The 19,302-nt window shown below is 46.0% G+C and overlaps 1 protein-coding gene across 4 annotated transcripts in view; it reads right to left on the reverse strand.

Annotated features, from left to right (window-relative positions):
• Window positions 1-19,302, reverse strand: part of tmem39b (transmembrane protein 39B) — a 135,267-nt gene that overhangs the window by 39,046 nt on the left and 76,919 nt on the right. For all 4 annotated transcript variants that reach the window (XM_072487832.1, XM_072487827.1, XM_072487831.1 and 1 more), the window contains one exon: window positions 14,774-14,993. In XM_072487832.1, the coding sequence (XP_072343933.1) occupies window positions 14,774-14,993 (220 nt within the window). The remainder of the gene's footprint in view (window positions 1-14,773; window positions 14,994-19,302) is intronic.

The following is a 19,302-nucleotide window of genomic DNA, read 5'->3' on the forward strand; positions in this document are numbered from 1 at the left end:
TCATTACTAATCCAGTGGCAATATTACTGTGCCACCTCCTCTCCCGGGTTGATTACTAATCCAGTGACAATATTACTGTGATATCTCCTCTCCCGGGCTGATTACTAATCCAGTGACAATATAACTGTGATACCTCCTCTCCCAGGCTGATTACTAATCCAGTGACAATATCACTGTGATACCTCCTCTCCCGTGTTGATTACTAATCCAGTGACAATATCACTGTGATACCTCCTCTCCCGGGCTGATTACTAATCCAGTGACAATATCACTGTGCCACCTCCTCTCCCGGCCTGATTACTAATCCAGTGACAATATCACTGTGATACCTCCTCTCCCGGGTTGATTACTAATCCAGTGACAATATCACTGTGATACCTCCTCTCCCGGGTTGATTACTAATCCAGTGACAATCTCACTGTGATACCTCCTCTCCCGGGTTGATTACTAATCCAGTGACAATATCACTGTGATACCTCCTCTCCCGGGCTGATTACTAATCCAGTGACAATATTACTGTGATACCTCCTCCCCATGTAACTATCTAAATTCTTTTTAAAAGACACAATTGTACCCGCCTCTACTACTACCTCTGGCAGCCCATTCCAGACACTCACGACCCTCTGAGTGAAGAAATTGCCCCTCTGGGCCCTTCTGAATCTCTCCCCTCTCACCTTAAACCTATGCCCTCTAGTTTTAGACTCCCCTACCTTTGGGAAAAGATGTTGACTATCTACCTTATCTATGCCCCTCATTATTTTATAGACCTCTATAAGATCACCCCTAAGCCTCCTACACTCCAGGGAAAAAAGTCCCAGTCTATCCAGCCTCTCCTTATAACTCAAACCATCAAGTCCCGGCAACATCCTAGTAAATCTTTTCTGCACTCTTTCTAGTTTAATAATATCCTTTCTATAATAGGGTGACCAGAACTGCACACAGTATTCCAAGTGTGGCCGTACCAATGTCTTGTACAACTTCAACAAGACGTCCCAACTCTTGTATTCAATTATCACTGTGATACCTCCTCTCCCGGGCTGATTACAAATCCAGTGACAATATCACTGTGATACCTCCTCTCCCGGGCTGATTACGAATCCAGTGACAATATCACTGTGATACCTCCTCTCCCGGGGTGATTACTAATCCAGTGACAATATCACTGTGATACCTCCTCTCCCGGGCTGATTACTAATCCATTGACAATATCACTGTGATACCTCCTCTCCCAGGTTGATTACTAATCCAGTAACAATATCACTGTGATACCTCCACTCCCGGGCTGATTACTAATCCAGTGACAATATCACTGTGATACCTCCTCTCCCGGGCTGATTACTAATCCAGTGACAATATTACTGTGATACCTCCTCTCCCGGGCTCATTACTAATCCAGTGACACTATTACTGTGCCACCACCTCTCCCAGGCTGATTACTAATCCAGTGACAATATCACTGTGATACCTCCTCTCCCGTGTTGATTACTAATCCTGTAACAATATTACTGTGATACCTCCTCTCCCGGGCTCATTACTAATCCAGTGACACTATTACTGTGCCACCACCTCTCCCAGGCTGATTACTAATCCATTGACAATATCACTGTGATACCTCCTCTCCCAGGTTGATTACTAATCCATTGACAATATCACTGTAATACCTCCTCTCCCAGGTTGATTACTAATCCAGTAACAATATCACTGTGATACCTCCTCTCCCGGGTTGATTACTAATCCTGTGACAATATTACTGTGATACCTCCTCTCCCGGGCTCATTACTAATCCAGTGACACTATTACTGTGCCACCACCTCTCCCAGGCTGATTACTAATCCAGTGACAATATTACTGTGATACCTCCTCTCCCGGGCTCATTACTAATCCAGTGACACTATTACTGTGCCACCACCTCTCCCAGGCTGATTACTAATCCAGTGACAATATTACTGTGATACCTCCTCTCCCGGGCTCATTACTAATCCAGTGACACTATTACTGTGCCACCACCTCTCCCAGGCTGATTACTAATCCAGTGACAATATTACTGTGATACCTCCTCTCCCGGGCTCATTACTAATCCAGTGACACTATTACTGTGCCACCACCTCTCCCAGGCTGATTACTAATCCAGTGACAATATTACTGTGATACCTCCTCTTCCAGGCTGATTACTAATCCAGTGACAATATCACTGTGATACCTCCTCTCCCGGGTTGATTACTAATCCAGTGACACTATCACTGTGATACCTCCTCTCCCGGGTTGATTACTAATCCAGTGACAATATTACTGTGCCACCACCTCTCCCAGGCTGATTACTAATCCAGTGACACTATCACTGTGATACCTCCTCTCCCGGGCTGATTACTAATCGAGTGACAAGATCACTGTGATACCTCCTCTCCCAGGTTGATTACTGATCCAGTGACAATATCACTGTGATACCTCCTCTCCCAGGTTGATTACTGATCCAGTGACAATATCACTGTGATACCTCCTCTCCCGTGTTGATTACTAATCCAGTGACAATTTCACTGTGATACCTCCTCTCCCGGCCTGATTACGAATCCAGTGACAATATCACTGTGATACCTCCTCTCCCGGGTTGATTACTAATCCAGTGACAATATCACTGTGATACCTCCTCTCCCGGGCTGATTACTAATCCATTGACAATATCACTGTGATACCTCCTCTCCCAGGCTGATTACTAATCCAGTGACAATATCACTGTGATACCTCCTCTCCCGGGCTGATTACTAATCCAGTGACAATATCACTGTGATACCTCCTCTCCCAGGCTGATTACTAATCCAGTGACAATATCATTGTGATACGTCCTCTCCCGGGTTGATTACTAATCCAGTGACAATATCACTGTGATACCTCCTCTCCCGGGCTGATTACTAATCCATTGACAATATCACTGTGATACCTCCTCTCCCAGGCTGATTACTAATCCAGTGACAATATTACTGTGATACCTCCTCTCCCGGGCTGATTACTAATCCAGTGACAATATCACTGTGATACCTCCTCTCCCGGGCTGATTACTAATCCAGTGACAATATCACTGTGATACCTCCTCTCCCGGGTTGATTACTAATCCAGTGACAATATCACTGTGATACCTCCTCTCCCAGGCTGATTACTAATCCAGTGACACTATCACTGTGATACCTCCTCTCCCGGGTTGATTACTAATCCAGTGACAATATTACTGTGATACCTCCTCTCCCGCGTTGATTACTAATCCAGTGACAATATCACTGTGATACCTCCTCTCCCGGGCTGATTACTAATCCAGTGACAATCTCACTGTGATACCTCCTCTCCCAGGCTGATTACTAATCCAGTGACAATCTCACTGTGATACCTCCTCTCCCGGGCTGATTACTAATCCAGTGACAATCTCACTGTGATACCTCCTCTCCCAGGCTGATTACTAATCCAGTGACAATATCACTGTGATACCTCCTCTCCCAGGCTGATTACTAATCCAGTGACAATATCACTGTGATACCTCCTCTCCCGGGCTGATTACTAATCCTTTGACAATATCACTGTGATACCTCCTCTCCCAGGCTGATTACTAATCCAGTGACAATATTACTGTGATACCTCCTCTCCCGGGCTGATTACTAATCCAGTGACAATATCACTGTGATACCTCCTCTCCCGGGCTGATTACTAATCCATTGACAATATCACTGTGATACCTCCTCTCCCAGGCTGATTACTAATCCAGTGACAATATTACTGTGATACCTCCTCTCCCGGGCTGATTACTAATCCAGTGACAATATCACTGTGATACCTCCTCTCCCAGGCTGATTACTAATCCAGTGACACTATCACTGTGATACCTCCTCTCCGGGGTTGATTACTAATCCAGTGACAATATCACGGTGATACCTCCTCTCCCGTGTTGATTACTAATCCAGTGACAATATCACTGTGATACCTCCTCTCCCGGGCTGATTACTAATCCAGTGACAATATCACGGTGATACCTCCTCTCCCGTGTTGATTACTAATCCAATGACAATATTACTGTGATATCTCCTCTCCCAGGCTGATTACTAATCCAGTGACAATATCACTGTGATACCTTCTCTCCCGGCCTGATTACTAATCCAGTGACAATATAACTGTGCCACCACCTCTCCCAGGCTGATTACTAATCCAATGACAATATTACTGTGATATCTCCTCTCCCAGGCTGATTACTAATCCAGTGACACTATCACTGTGATACCTCCTCTCCGGGGTTGATTACTAATCCAGTGACAATATCACGGTGATACCTCCTCTCCCGTGTTGATTACTAATCCAGTGACAATATCACTGTGATACCTCCTCTCCCGGGCTGATTACTAATCCAGTGACAATATCACTGTGATACCTTCTCTCCCGGGCTGATTACTAATCCAGTGACAATATCACTGTGATACCTCCTCTCCCGGGTTGATTACTAATCCAGTGGCAATATTACTGTGCCACCTCCTCTCCCGGGTTGATTACTAATCCAGTGACAATATTACTGTGATATCTCCTCTCCCGGGCTGATTACTAATCCAGGGACAATATAACTGTGATACCTCCTCTCCCGGGCTGATTACTAATCCAGTGACACTATCACTGTGATACCTCCTCTCCCGTGTTGATTACTAATCCAGTGACAATATCACTGTGATACCTCCTCTCCCGGGTTGATTACTAATCCAGTGACAATCTCACTGTGATACCTCCTCTCCCGGGTTGATTACTAATCCAGTAACAATATCACTGTGATACCTCCTCTCCCAAGCTGATTACTAATCCAGTGACAATATCACTGTGATACCTCCTCTCCCAGGTTGATTACTAATCCAGTGACAATATCACTGTGAAACCTCCTCTCCCAGGCTGATTACTAATCCAGTGACAATATCACTGTGATACCTCCTCTCCCAGGTTGATTACTAATCCAGTGACAATATCACTGTGAAACCTCCTCTCCCAGGCTGATTACTAATCCAGTGACAATATCACTGTGATACCTCCTCTCCCAGGCTGATTACTAATCCATTGACAATATCACTGTGATACCTCCTCTCCCGTGTTGATTACTAATCCAGTGACAATCTCACTGTGATACCTCCTCTCCCGGGCTGATTACTAATCCAGTGACAATCTCACTGTGATACCTCCTCTCCCGGGTTGATTACTAATCCAGTGACAATATAACTGTGAAACCTCCTCTCCCGGGCTGATTACTAATCCAGTGACAATATCACTGTGATACCTCCTCTCCCGGGTTGATTACTAATCCAGTGACAGTATCTCTGTGATACCTCCTCTCCCGGTTGATTACTAATCCAGTGACAATATCACTGTGATACCTCCTCTCCCAGGCTGATTACTAATCCAGTGACAATATTACTGTGATACCTCCTCTCCCAGGCTGATTACTAATCCAGTGACAATATAACTGTGAAACCTCCTCTCCCAGGCTGATTACTAATCCAGCGACAATCTCACTGTGATACCTCCTCTCCCGGGTTGATTACTAATCCAGTGACAATATCACTGTGATACCTCCTCTCCCGGGCTGATTACTAATCCAGTGACAATATCACTGTGATACCTCTTCTCCCAGGCTGATTACTAATCCATTGACAATATCACTGTGATACCTCCTCTCCCGGGTTGATTACTAATCCAGTGACAATATCACTGTGATACCTCCTCTCCCGGGTTGATTACTAATCCAGTGACAATATCACTGTGATACCTCCTCTCCCGGGCTGATTACTAATCCAGTGACAATCTCACTGTGATATCTCCTCTCTCAGGCTGATTACTAATCCAGTGACAATATCACTGTGATACCTCCTCTCCCGGGCTGATTACTAATCCAGTGACAATATTACTGTGATACCTCCTCTCCCAGGCTGATTACTAATCCAGTGACAATATAACTGTGAAACCTCCTCTCCCGGGCTGATTACTAATCCAGTGACAATATCACTGTGATACCTCCTCTCCCGCGTTGATTACTAATCCAGTGACAATATTACTGTGATACCTCCTCTCCCGGGTTGATTACTAATCCAGTGACAATATCACTGTGATACCTCCTCTCCCGGGCTGATTACTAATCCAGTGACAATCTCACTGTGATATCTCCTCTCTCAGGCTGATTACTAATCCAGTGACAATATCACTGAGATACCTCCTCTCCCGGGTTGATTACTAATCCAGTGACAATATTACTGTGATACCTCCTCTCCCGGGCTGATTACTAATCCAGTGACAATATCACTGTGATACCTCCTCTCCCGGTTTGATTACTAATCCAATGACAATATAACTGTGATACCTCCTCTCCCAGGCTGATTACTAATCCAGTGACAATATTACTGTGATACCTCCTCTCCCGGGTTGATTACTAATCCAGTGGCAATATTACTGTGCCACCTCCTCTCCCGGGTTGATTACTAATCCAGTGACAATATCACTGTGATACCTCCTCTCCCGGGTTGATTACTAATCCAGTGACAATATCACTGTGATACCTCCTCTCCCGCGTTGATTACTAATCCAGTGACAATATTACTGTGATACCTCCTCTCCCGGGTTGATTACTAATCCAGTGACAATATCACTGTGATACCTCCTCTCCCGGGCTGATTACTAATCCAGTGACAATATTACTGTGATACCTCCTCTCCCGGGCTGATTACTAATCCAGTGACAATATTACTGTGATACCTCCTCCCCATGTAACTATCTAAATTCTTTTTAAAAGACACAATTGTACCCGCCTCTACTACTACCTCTGGCAGCCCATTCCAGACACTCACGACCCTCTGAGTGAAGAAATTGCCCCTCTGGGCCCTTCTGAATCTCTCCCCTCTCACCTTAAACCTATGCCCTCTAGTTTTAGACTCCCCTACCTTTGGGAAAAGATGTTGACTATCTACCTTATCTATGCCCCTCATTATTTTATAGACCTCTATAAGATCACCCCTAAGCCTCCTACACTCCAGGGAAAAAAGTCCCAGTCTATCCAGCCTCTCCTTATAACTCAAACCATCAAGTCCCGGCAACATCCTAGTAAATCTTTTCTGCACTCTTTCTAGTTTAATAATATCCTTTCTATAATAGGGTGACCAGAACTGCACACAGTATTCCAAGTGTGGCCGTACCAATGTCTTGTACAACTTCAATAAGACGTCCCAACTCTTGTATTCAATTATCACTGTGATACCTCCTCTCCCGGGCTGATTACAAATCCAGTGACAATATCACTGTGATACCTCCTCTCCCGGGCTGATTACGAATCCAGTGACAATATCACTGTGATACCTCCTCTCCCGGGGTGATTACTAATCCAGTGACAATATCACTGTGATACCTCCTCTCCCGGGCTGATTACTAATCCATTGACAATATCACTGTGATACCTCCTCTCCCAGGTTGATTACTAATCCATTGACAATATCACTGTGATACCACCTCTCCCAGGTTGATTACTAATCCAGTAACAATATCACTGTGATACCTCCTCTCCCGGGCTGATTACTAATCCAGTGACAATATCACTGTGATACCTCCTCTCCCGGGCTCATTACTAATCCAGTGACACTATTACTGTGCCACCACCTCTCCCAGGCTGATTACTAATCCAGTAACAATATCACTGTGATACCTCCTCTCCCGTGTTGATTACTAATCCTGTGACAATATTACTGTGCCACCACCTCTCCCAGGCTGATTACTAATCCATTGACAATATCACTGTGATACCTCCTCTCCCGGGCTGATTACTAATCCAGTGACAATATTACTGTGATACCTCCTCTCCCGGGCTGATTACTAATCCATTGACAATATCACTGTGATACCTCCTCTCCCGGGTTGATTACTAATCCTGTGACAATATTACTGTGCCACCACCTCTCCCAGGCTGATTACTAATCCATTGACAATATCACTGTGATACCTCCTCTCCCAGGCTGATTACTAATCCAGTGACACTATCACTGTGATACCTCCTCTCCCAGGCTGATTACAAATCCAGTGACACTATTACTGTGCCACCACCTCTCCCAGGCTGATTACTAATCCAGTGACAATATTACTGTGCCACCACCTCTCCCAGGCTGATTACTAATCCATTGACAATATCACTGTGATACCTCCTCTCCCAGGCTGATTACTAATCCAGTGACACTATCACTGTGATACCTCCTCTCCCAGGTTGATTACTGATCCAGTGACAATATCACTGTGATACCTCCTCTCCCGGGTAGATTACTAATCCAGTGACAATATCACTGTGATACCTCCTCTCCCAGGCTGATTACTAATCCAGTGACACTATCACTGTGATACCTCCTCTCCCAGGTTGATTACTGATCCAGTGACAATATTACTGTGATACCTCCTCTCCCGGGTTGATTACTAATCCAGTGACAATATTACTGTGCCACCACCTCTCCCAGGCTGATTACTAATCCAGTGACAATATTACTGTGATACCTCCTCTCCCGTGTTGATTACTAATCCAGTGACAATATTACTGTGATACCTCCTCTCCCGGGTTGATTACTAATCCAGTGACAATATCACTGTGATACCTCCTCTCCCGGGCTGATTACTAATCCAGTGACAATATCACTGTGATACCTCCTCTCCCGGGTTGATTACTAATCCAGTGACAATATCACTGTGATACCTCCTCTCCCGGGTAGATTACTAATCCAGTGACACTATCACTGTGCCACCTCCTCTCCGGGGTTGATTACTAATCCAGTGACAATATCACTGTGATACCTCCTCTCCCAGGCTGATTACAAATCCAGTGACACTATTACTGTGCCACCACCTCTCCCAGGCTGATTACTAATCCAGTGACAATATTACTGTGCCACCACCTCTCCCAGGCTGATTACTAACCCAGTGACAATATCACTGTGATACCTCCTCTCCCAGGCTGATTACTAATCCAGTGACAATTTTACTGTGATACCTCCTCTCCCGGGCTGATTACTAATCCAGTGACAATATCACTGTGATACCTCCTCTCCCAGGCTGATTACAAATCCAGTGACACTATTACTGTGCCACCACCTCTCCCAGGCTGATTACTAATCCAGTGACAATATTACTGTGCCACCACCTCTCCCAGGCTGATTACTAACCCAGTGACAATATCACTGTGATACCTCCTCTCCCAGGCTGATTACTAATCCAGTGACAATATTACTGTGATACCTCCTCTCCCGGGCTGATTACTAATCCAGTGACAATATCACTGTGATACCTCCTCTCCCGTGTTGATTACTAATCCAGTGACAATATTACTGAGATACCTCCTCTCCCAGGCTGATTACTAATCCAGTGACAATATTACTGTGATACCTCCTCTCCCGGGCTGATTACTAATCCAGTGACAATATCACTGTGATACCTCCTCTCCCTGTTTGATTACTAATCCAGTGACAATCTCACTGTGATACCTCCTCTCCCGTGTTGATTACTAATCCAGTGACAATCTCACTGTGATACCTCCTCTCCCGTGTTGATTACTAATCCAGTGACAATTTCACTGTGATACCTCCTCTCCCGGGTTGATTACTAATCCAGTGACAATATCAATGTGATACCTCCTCTCCCGTGTTGATTACTAATCCAGTGACAATATCACTGTGATACCTCCTCTCCCAGGCTGATTACTAATCCAGTGACAATATCACTGTGATATCTCCTCTCTCAGGCTGATTACTAATCCAGTGACAATATCACTGTGATACCTCCTCTCCCGGGCTGATTACTAATCCAGTGACAATATCACTGTGATACCTCCTCTCCCGGGTTGATTACTAATCCAGTGACAATATCACTGTGATACCTCCTCTCCCGGGTTGATTACAAATCCAGTGACAATATCACTGTGATACCTCCTCTCCCGTGTTGATTACTAATCCAGTGACAATCTCACTGTGATACCTCCTCTCCCGGGCTGATTACTAATCCAGTGACAATATCACGGTGATACCTCCTCTCCCGTGTTGATTACTAATCCAGTGACAATATCACTGTGATACCTCCTCTCCCGGGTTGATTACTAATCCAGTGACAATATTACTGTGCCACCACCTCTCCCAGGCTGATTGCTAATCCAGTGACAATATTACTGTGATACCTCCTCTCCCGGGTTGATTACTAATCCAGTGACAAGATCACTGTGATATCTCCTCTCCCAGGCTGATTACTAATCCAGTGACAATATCACTGTGATACCTCCTCTCCCGGGTAGATTACTAATCCAGTGACACTATCACTGTGCCACCTCCTCTCCGGGGTTGATTACTAATCCAGGGACAATATCACTGTGATACCTCCTCTCCCTGTTTGATTACTAATCCAGTGACAATCTCACTGTGATACCTCCTCTCCCGTGTTGATTACTAATCCAGTGACAATCTCACTGTGATACCTCCTCTCCCGTGTTGATTACTAATCCAGTGACAATTTCACTGTGATACCTCCTCTCCCGGGTTGATTACTAATCCAGTGACAATATCAATGTGATACCTCCTCTCCCGTGTTGATTACTAATCCAGTGACAATATCACTGTGATACCTCCTCTCCCAGGCTGATTACTAATCCAGTGACAATATCACTGTGATATCTCCTCTCTCAGGCTGATTACTAATCCAGTGACAATATCACTGTGATACCTCCTCTCCCGGGCTGATTACTAATCCAGTGACAATATCACTGTGATACCTCCTCTCCCGGGTTGATTACTAATCCAGTGACAATATCACTGTGATACCTCCTCTCCCGGGTTGATTACAAATCCAGTGACAATATCACTGTGATACCTCCTCTCCCGTGTTGATTACTAATCCAGTGACAATCTCACTGTGATACCTCCTCTCCCGGGCTGATTACTAATCCAGTGACAATATCACGGTGATACCTCCTCTCCCGTGTTGATTACTAATCCAGTGACAATATCACTGTGATACCTCCTCTCCCGGGTTGATTACTAATCCAGTGACAATATTACTGTGCCACCACCTCTCCCAGGCTGATTGCTAATCCAGTGACAATATTACTGTGATACCTCCTCTCCCGTGTTGATTACTAATCCAGTGACAAGATCACTGTGATATCTCCTCTCCCAGGCTGATTACTAATCCAGTGACAATATCACTGTGATACCTCCTCTCCCGGGCTGATTACTAATCCAATGACAATATCACTGTGATACCTCCTCTCCCGGGCTGATTACTAATCCAGTGACAATATCACTGTGATACCTCCTCTCCCGGGTTGATTACTAATCCAATGACAATATCACTGTGATACCTCCTCTCCCAGGCTGATTACTAATCCAGTGACAATATCACTGTGATACCTCCTCTCCCAGGCTGATTACTAATCCAGTGACAATATCACTGTGATACCTCCTCTCCCGTGTTGATTACTAATCCAGTGACAATATTACTGTGATACCTCCTCTCCCGGGCTGATTACTAATCCAGTGACAATATCACTGTGATACCTCCTCTCCCGGGCTGATTACTAATCCAGTGACAATATCACTGTGCCACCACCTCTCCCAGGCTGATTACTAATCCAGTGACACTATCACTGTGATACCTCCTCTCCCCGGTTGATTACTAATCCAGTGACAATATCACTGTGATACCTCCTCTCCCGGGTTGATTACTAATCCAATGACAATATCACTGTGCCACCACCTCTCCCAGGCTGATTACTAATCCAGTGACAATCTCACTGTGATACCTCCTCTCCCAGGCTGATTACTAATCCAGTGACAGTATCTCTGTGATACCTCCTCTCCCAGGCTGATTACTAATCCAGTGACACTATCACTGTGATACCTCCTCTCCCGGGCTGATTACTAATCCAGTGACAATATCACTGTGATACCTCCTCTCCCGGGCTGATTACTAATCCAGTGTCAATATCACTGTGATACCTCCTCTCCCGGGTTGATTACTAATCCAGTGACAATATCACTGTGATACCTCCTCTCCCGTGTTGATTACTAATCCAGTGACACTATCACTGTGATACCTCCTCTCCCGGCCTGATTACTAATCCAGTGACAATATCACTGTGATACCTCCTCTCCCCGGCTGATTACTAATCCAGTGACAATATCACTGTGATACCTTCTCTCCCGGCCTGATTACTAATCCAGTGACAATATCACTGTGATACCTCCTCTCCCCGGCTGATTACTAATCCAGTGACAATCTCACTGTGATACCTTCTCTCCCGGCCTGATTACTAATCCAGTGACAATATTACTGTGCCACCACCTCTCCCGGGTTGATTACTAATCCAGTGACAATATCACTGTGATACCTCCTCTCCCGGGTTGATTACTAATCCAGTGACAATATCACTGTGATACCTCCTCTCCCAGGCTGATTACTAATCCAGTGACAATCTCACTGTGATACCTCCTCTCCCGGGCTGATTACTAATCCAGTGACAATATTACTGTGATACCTCCTCTCCCGTGTTGATTACTAATCCAGTGACAATCTCACTGTGATACCTCCTCTCCCGGGCTGATTACTAATCCAGTGACAATATCACTGTGAAACCTCCTCTCCCGTGTTGATTACTAATCCAGTGACAATATCACTGTGATACCTCCTCTCCCGTGTTGATTACTAATCCAGTGACAATCTCACTGTGATACCTCCTCTCCCAGGTTGCATTGCAACAGTGACTGTACTTCAAATGATCCCAACTGGCTGTAAATCACGGAGATAACTGAGGTAGTGAAAGAACCCACATAAAATGCAGCACAGTGGCAGCAATACTGTCTCATACTGCTCGGGTGGTACGGTGGCAGTGGTACTACTGTTGCCTCACTCGGTCAAGTTGGTACAGTGACATAGTTAGCACTGCTACCTCACAGCTCCAGGGTAGCACGGTGGAATAGTTGTAGTACTGCAGCCTCGTATGAGGAACAGTGGAGCAGTCTGGGTCTGTACACGTTGGAGTTTAGAAGGATGAGGGGGAATCTTATTGAAATTTGAGGATACTGCATGGCCTGGATAGAGTGGACGGAGAGAGGATGTTTCCACTTGTCGGAAAAACTAGAACCAGAGGACACAATCTCAGATTAAAGGAACGATCCTTTAAAACAGAGATGAGGAGGAATTTCTTCAGCCAGAGGGTGGTGAATCTGTGAATCTCTTTGCCGCAGGAGGCTGTGGAGGCCAAATCACTGAGTGTCTCTAAGACAGAGATAGATAGGTTCTTGATTAATAAGGGGATCAGGGGTTATGGGGAGAAGGCAGGAGAATGGGGATGAGAAAACTATCGGCCATGATTGAATGGCGGAGCAGACTCGATGGTCCGAATGGCTTAATTCTGCTCCTATGTCATATGGTCTTATGGGTTAGGTGGATTGGCAATGATCAATTGCCCCATTGTGTCCAAAGGTTAGGTGGAGTCACTGAGTTACAGGGACAGGGTGGGGGAGTGGGCCTAGGTAGATTGCTTTTTCAGAGGGTTGGTGCCAACTCGAGGGGCTAAATGGCCTCCTTCGGCACTGTAAAGACGCTAGAATTTTAAGTGTCTTTTTTCAGTCTCGTGTTGCCAAATCAAAATGCGGATTCCTCTGCTACCGTGAATTCTTTAAATTCTGGGCCGTTCTGTTGCTTGGTGGTAAAACTCCAGCTGTACAAACCAGGAAGATCCTGGTTATGATTCCCCAGTGTGAGCCAAGCTAAATAGTCTTAAATATTAGTGGTCGTAAAGATGCTTCAACTGAATCTCAGACTCGAAGCAGGGAGAGAATCCCAGAAAAGGATTCAGCCGACAGACAGGAATTGCAATACTGTTGAAAGAGTAAACTTAATTGAAGAATGTATATTGTAACATCAGCTCCTTTGATCGAAGACAGTTGTTACACCTCTCAAAGGACAGATGTGAAAACAGCAAGATCCCCCTCAAAATCATGTTGTGATGAACCTCTGTGCTTTGAGCATTAGATTGCCTGTCTCATACTTTCCTGGATCACAGGATTGTTGCAGTGCAGAAGGAGGCCATTGCAATTAACGACAGGCAACACATGATGGTCTTGTCAGCAATGCTCATTTCCTATGAGTGAATAAAGAAAAGTTGATGCCTTCCTCAATTAATTAAAAATCCTGGACCATCGGGATCATCGGCTGACTTGTACTGGTAACAGCAAACTCGATCAAAACAGACATGCAAAAGAAAACATTTCAAACATTTTCTGTAACAAAAGTACCTGTGTGTGCCGCCAAATGAAAGATAATCATCCTGGATCAACACTATCAAAAAGAGGACTGAGGATTGTAGAAGCATCTTCATTGATATGAGAGTTCAGCCAAGGGTACAGAGAACTTGCAAGTCACTCAGGGAGAAGTTTGCCTAGATTTTGGATTGATTGTTGTAGAAGTGAGTTTGAAAGTGAAAAGGGTCTTCTTATTTTAAGTTTATGTTCTTTTGTCCTGACCAAGAATGTTCGCTGCCAGAGCACGAGGAGCTCAGGATGCAGTCTTACAGTCTGACACATCACCATCACACTGCTATGAAATTCAGAGAGCTGTAAACATGAACATACTGATATTCTCTCTTATCAACATTCAGTTTGACTAGATTTTAGATAGTCCAGGAAAAAGTTGGGTTTCATTGAACCATTTGACCAAAATACTCAAATACAGATCACAAGCAGCAATAAATGATACTCACCAGTGATGTAAGTGCAGGTGGATGAGTTGGAGGGTACCACCATACTGTTTTATAGATGTTGATGTAATGAACAAACAAAGCTATGAGGTGGCAGAAAAGAAGGTGAACCTCGAACAGAATGCCTTTGTCAAGAGGTAGTTCAGGAATCTTACTGTGTTTCAGAGGGATCACAGTCTGGGTTGCGAGGGGAGGGCTTGCCAAGCCAGTTCCTGAGCCACTCCTGGTGACAAAAAGCAAAACAATTGCAGTTGATCACGAGTCAAAGCATGATGTTTCTTCACTTCTTGATGTAAAGGTAATTAAAATATTCATCCGCAAGTATCTTCGACAGTCCAAAAACCCATTTGCTTTGTGTGTTGAAGGAGAGATTATTGCATTAATCAAACAATTAATGAGGAAAATATCTGTGTTTGGATCCAGACCAAAACCACAATTTGTTTGTTAAGATCCCGGACTTGAAGCCAACTTTGCACTGTGGGAAATTGTGAGGAGATGTAACCGCCCAACAGGAGGAATAACACTGACCAACGGACAGTGATAACACTGACCAGCGGACAGAGGGATAACACTGACCAGCGGACAGAGGGATAACACTGACCAGCAGACAGAGTGATAACACTGACCAGCGGTATGAGTGATAACAATGACCAGCGGACAGTGATAACAATGACCAACGGACAGTGATAACACTAACGAATGGACAGAGGGATAACACTGACCAGCAGACAGAGTGATAACACTGACCAGCGGACAGAGTGATAACAATGACCAGCGGACAGTGATAACACTGACCAGCGGACAGTGATAACACTGACCAGTGGACAGTGATAACACTGACCAGCGGACAGAGGGATAACACTGACCAGCGGACAGAGTGATAACAATGACCAGCGGACAGAGTGATAAAAATGACCAGCGGACAGAGTGATAACAATGACCAGCGGACAGTGATAACAATGACCAGCGGACAGTGATAACAATGACCAGCGGACAGAGGGATAACACTGACCAGCAGACAGAGTGATAACAATGACCAGCGGACAGAGTGATAACAATGACCAGCGGACAGAGTGATAACAATGACCAGCGGACAGAGTGATAACAATGACCAGTGGACAGTGATAACACTGACCAGTGCACAGAGTGATAACACTGACCAGCGGACAGAGTGATAACACTGACCAGCGGACAGTGATAACAATGACCAGCGGACAGAGGGATAACACTGACCAGCGGAGAGAGTGATATCACTGACCAGCTGACAGAGTGATAACACTGACCAGCGGACAGAGGGATAACACTGACCAGCGGACAGAGTGATAACACTGACCAGCTGACAGAGTGATAACACTGACCAGCGGACAGTGATAACACTGACCAGCAGACAGAGTGATAACAATGACCAGCGGACAGTGATAACACTGACCAGCGGACAGAGTGATAACACTGACCAGCGGACAGTGATAACAATGACCAGCGGACAGAGTGATAACACTGACCAGCGGAGATAGTGATATCACTGACCAGCTGACAGAGGGATAACACTGACCAGCGGACAGAGTGATAACGCTGACCAGCGGAGTGATAACACTGACCAGCGGACAGAGTGATAACACTGACCAGCGGACAGAGTGATAACACTGACCAGCAGACAGAGGGATAACACTGACCAGCGAACAGAGTGATAACACTGACCAGCGGACGGAGTGATAACACTGACCAGCTGACAGAGGGATAACACTGACCAGCGGACAGAGTGAAAACACTGACCAGTGGACAGAGGGATAACACTGACCAGCGGACAGAGGGATAACACTGACCAGCTGACAGAGGGATAACACTGACCAGCTGCCAAAGCGATAACACAGACCAGCTGACAGAGGGATTACACTGACCAGCTGATAGAGGGATAACACTGACCAGCGGACAGAGTGATAACACTGACGAGCGGACAGAGTGATAACACTGACCAGCTGACAGAGTGATAACACTGACCAGCTGACAGAGGGATTACACTGACCAGCTGATAGAGGGATAACACTGACCAGCGGACAGAGTGATAACACTGATCGGCGGACAGAGTGATAACACTGACCAGCGGACAGAGTGATAACTGACCAGCGGACAGAGTGATAACACTGACCAGCGAACAGAGTGATAAATGACCAGCGGACAGAGTGATAACACTGACCAGCGGACAGAGGGATAACACTGACCAGCAGACAGAGTGATAACACTGACCAGCTGACAGAGTGATAACACTGACCAGCGGACAGAGGGATAACTGACCAGCGGACAGTGATAACACTGACCAGCGGACAGAGGGATAACACTGACCATCGGACAGAGGGATAACACTGACCAGCGGACAGAGGGATAACACTGACCAGTGGACAGAGTGATAACACTGACCAGTGGACAGTGATAACATTGACCAGCGGACAGAAGGATAACACAGACCAGCGGACAGAGGGATAACACTGACCAGCTGACAGAGGGATAACAATGACCAGCGGACAGAGTGATAACACTGACCAGCGGACAGAGTGATAACACTGACCAGCGGACAGAGTGATAACACTGACCAGCGGACAGAGTGATAACACTGACCAGCTGACAGAGTGTTAACACTGACCAGCGGACAGTGATGACACTGACCAGCAGACAGAGTGATAACACTGACCAGCGGACAGAGTGATAACACTGACCAGCTGACAGAGGGATAACACTGACCAGCTGACAGAGTGATAACACTGACCAGCGGACAGTGATGACACTGACCAGCAGACAGAGTGACAACACTGACCAGCTGACAGAGGGATAACACTGACCAGCTGACAGAGGGATAACAGTGACAGTGGACAGAGTGATAACACTGACCAGCGGACAGAGTGATAACACTGACCAGCGAACAGAGGGATAACACTGACCAGCTGACAGAGTGATAACACTGACCAGTGGACAGAGGGATAACACTGACCAGCGGACAGAGTGATAACATTGACCAGCTGACAGAGTGATAACACTGATCGGCGGACAGAGGGATAACACTGACCAGCTGACAGAGGGATAACACTGACCAGCTGACAGAGGGATAACACTGACCAGTGGACAGAGTGATAACACTGACCAGTGGACAGAGTGATAACACTGACCAGCGGACAGTGATAAAACTGACCAGCAGACAGTGTGATAACACTGACTAGCGGACAGAGTGTTAACACTGACCAGCTGACAGAGTGTTAACACTGACCAGCTGACAGAGGGATAACACTGACCAGCTGACAGAGTGATAACACTGACCAGCGAACAGAGTGATAACACTGACCAGCGGACAGAAGGATAACACTGACCAGCTGACAGAGGGATAACACTGACCAGCTGACAGAGGGATAACAGTGACCAGTGGACAGTAATAACACTGACCAGCAGACAGAGTGATAACACTGACCAGCTGACAGAGGGATAACACTGACCAGCGAACAGTGATAACACTGACCAGCAGACAGAGTGATAACACTGACCAGCGGACAGAGTGATAACACTGACCAGTGGACAGAGTGATAACACTGACCAGCGGACAGTGATGACACTGACCAGCAGACAGAGTGACAACACTGACCAGCTGACAGAGGGATAACACTGACCAGCTGACAGAGGGATAACAGTGACAGTGGACAGAGTGATAACACTGACCAGCGGACAGAGTGATAACACTGACCAGCGAACAGAGGGATAACACTGACCAGCTGACAGAGTGATAACACTGACCAGTGGACAGAGGGATAACACTGACCAGCGGACAGAGTGATAACATTGACCAGCTGACAGAGTGATAACACTGATCGGCGGACAGAGGGATAACACTGACCAGCTGACAGAGGGATAACACTGACCAGCTGACAGAGGGATAACACTGACCAGTGGACAGAGTGATAACACTGACCAGTGGACAGAGTGATAACACTGACCAGCGGACAGTGATAAAACTGACCAGCAGACAGTGTGATAACACTGACTAGCGGACAGAGGGATAACACTGAACAGCAGACAGAGGGATAACACTGACCAGCGGACAGAGTGATAACACTGACCAGCAGACAGAGTGATAACACTGACCGGCGGACAGAGGGATAACACTGACCAGCTGACAGAGTGATAACACTGACCAGCGGACAGAGGGATAACACTGAACAGCAGACAGAGGGATAACACTGACCAGCGGACAGAGTGATAACACTGACCAGCAGACAGAGTGATAACACTGACCAGCTGACAGAGGGATAACACTGACCAGCTGACAGAAGGATAACACTGACCAGCAGACAGAGTGATAACAATGACCAGCGGACAGAGTGATAACACTGACCAGCGGACAGAGTGATAACACTGACCAGCGGACAGAGTGATAACACTGACCAGCGGACAGAGGGATAACACTGACCAGCAGACAGAGTGATAACACTGACCAGCGGACAGAGGGATAACACTGACCAGCAGACAGAGTGATAACACTGACCAGCAGACAG

This window comes from Scyliorhinus torazame, chromosome 22, assembly GCF_047496885.1.
Source record: "Scyliorhinus torazame isolate Kashiwa2021f chromosome 22, sScyTor2.1, whole genome shotgun sequence".
In the NCBI taxonomy this organism is placed as follows: domain Eukaryota; kingdom Metazoa; phylum Chordata; class Chondrichthyes; order Carcharhiniformes; family Scyliorhinidae; genus Scyliorhinus; species Scyliorhinus torazame.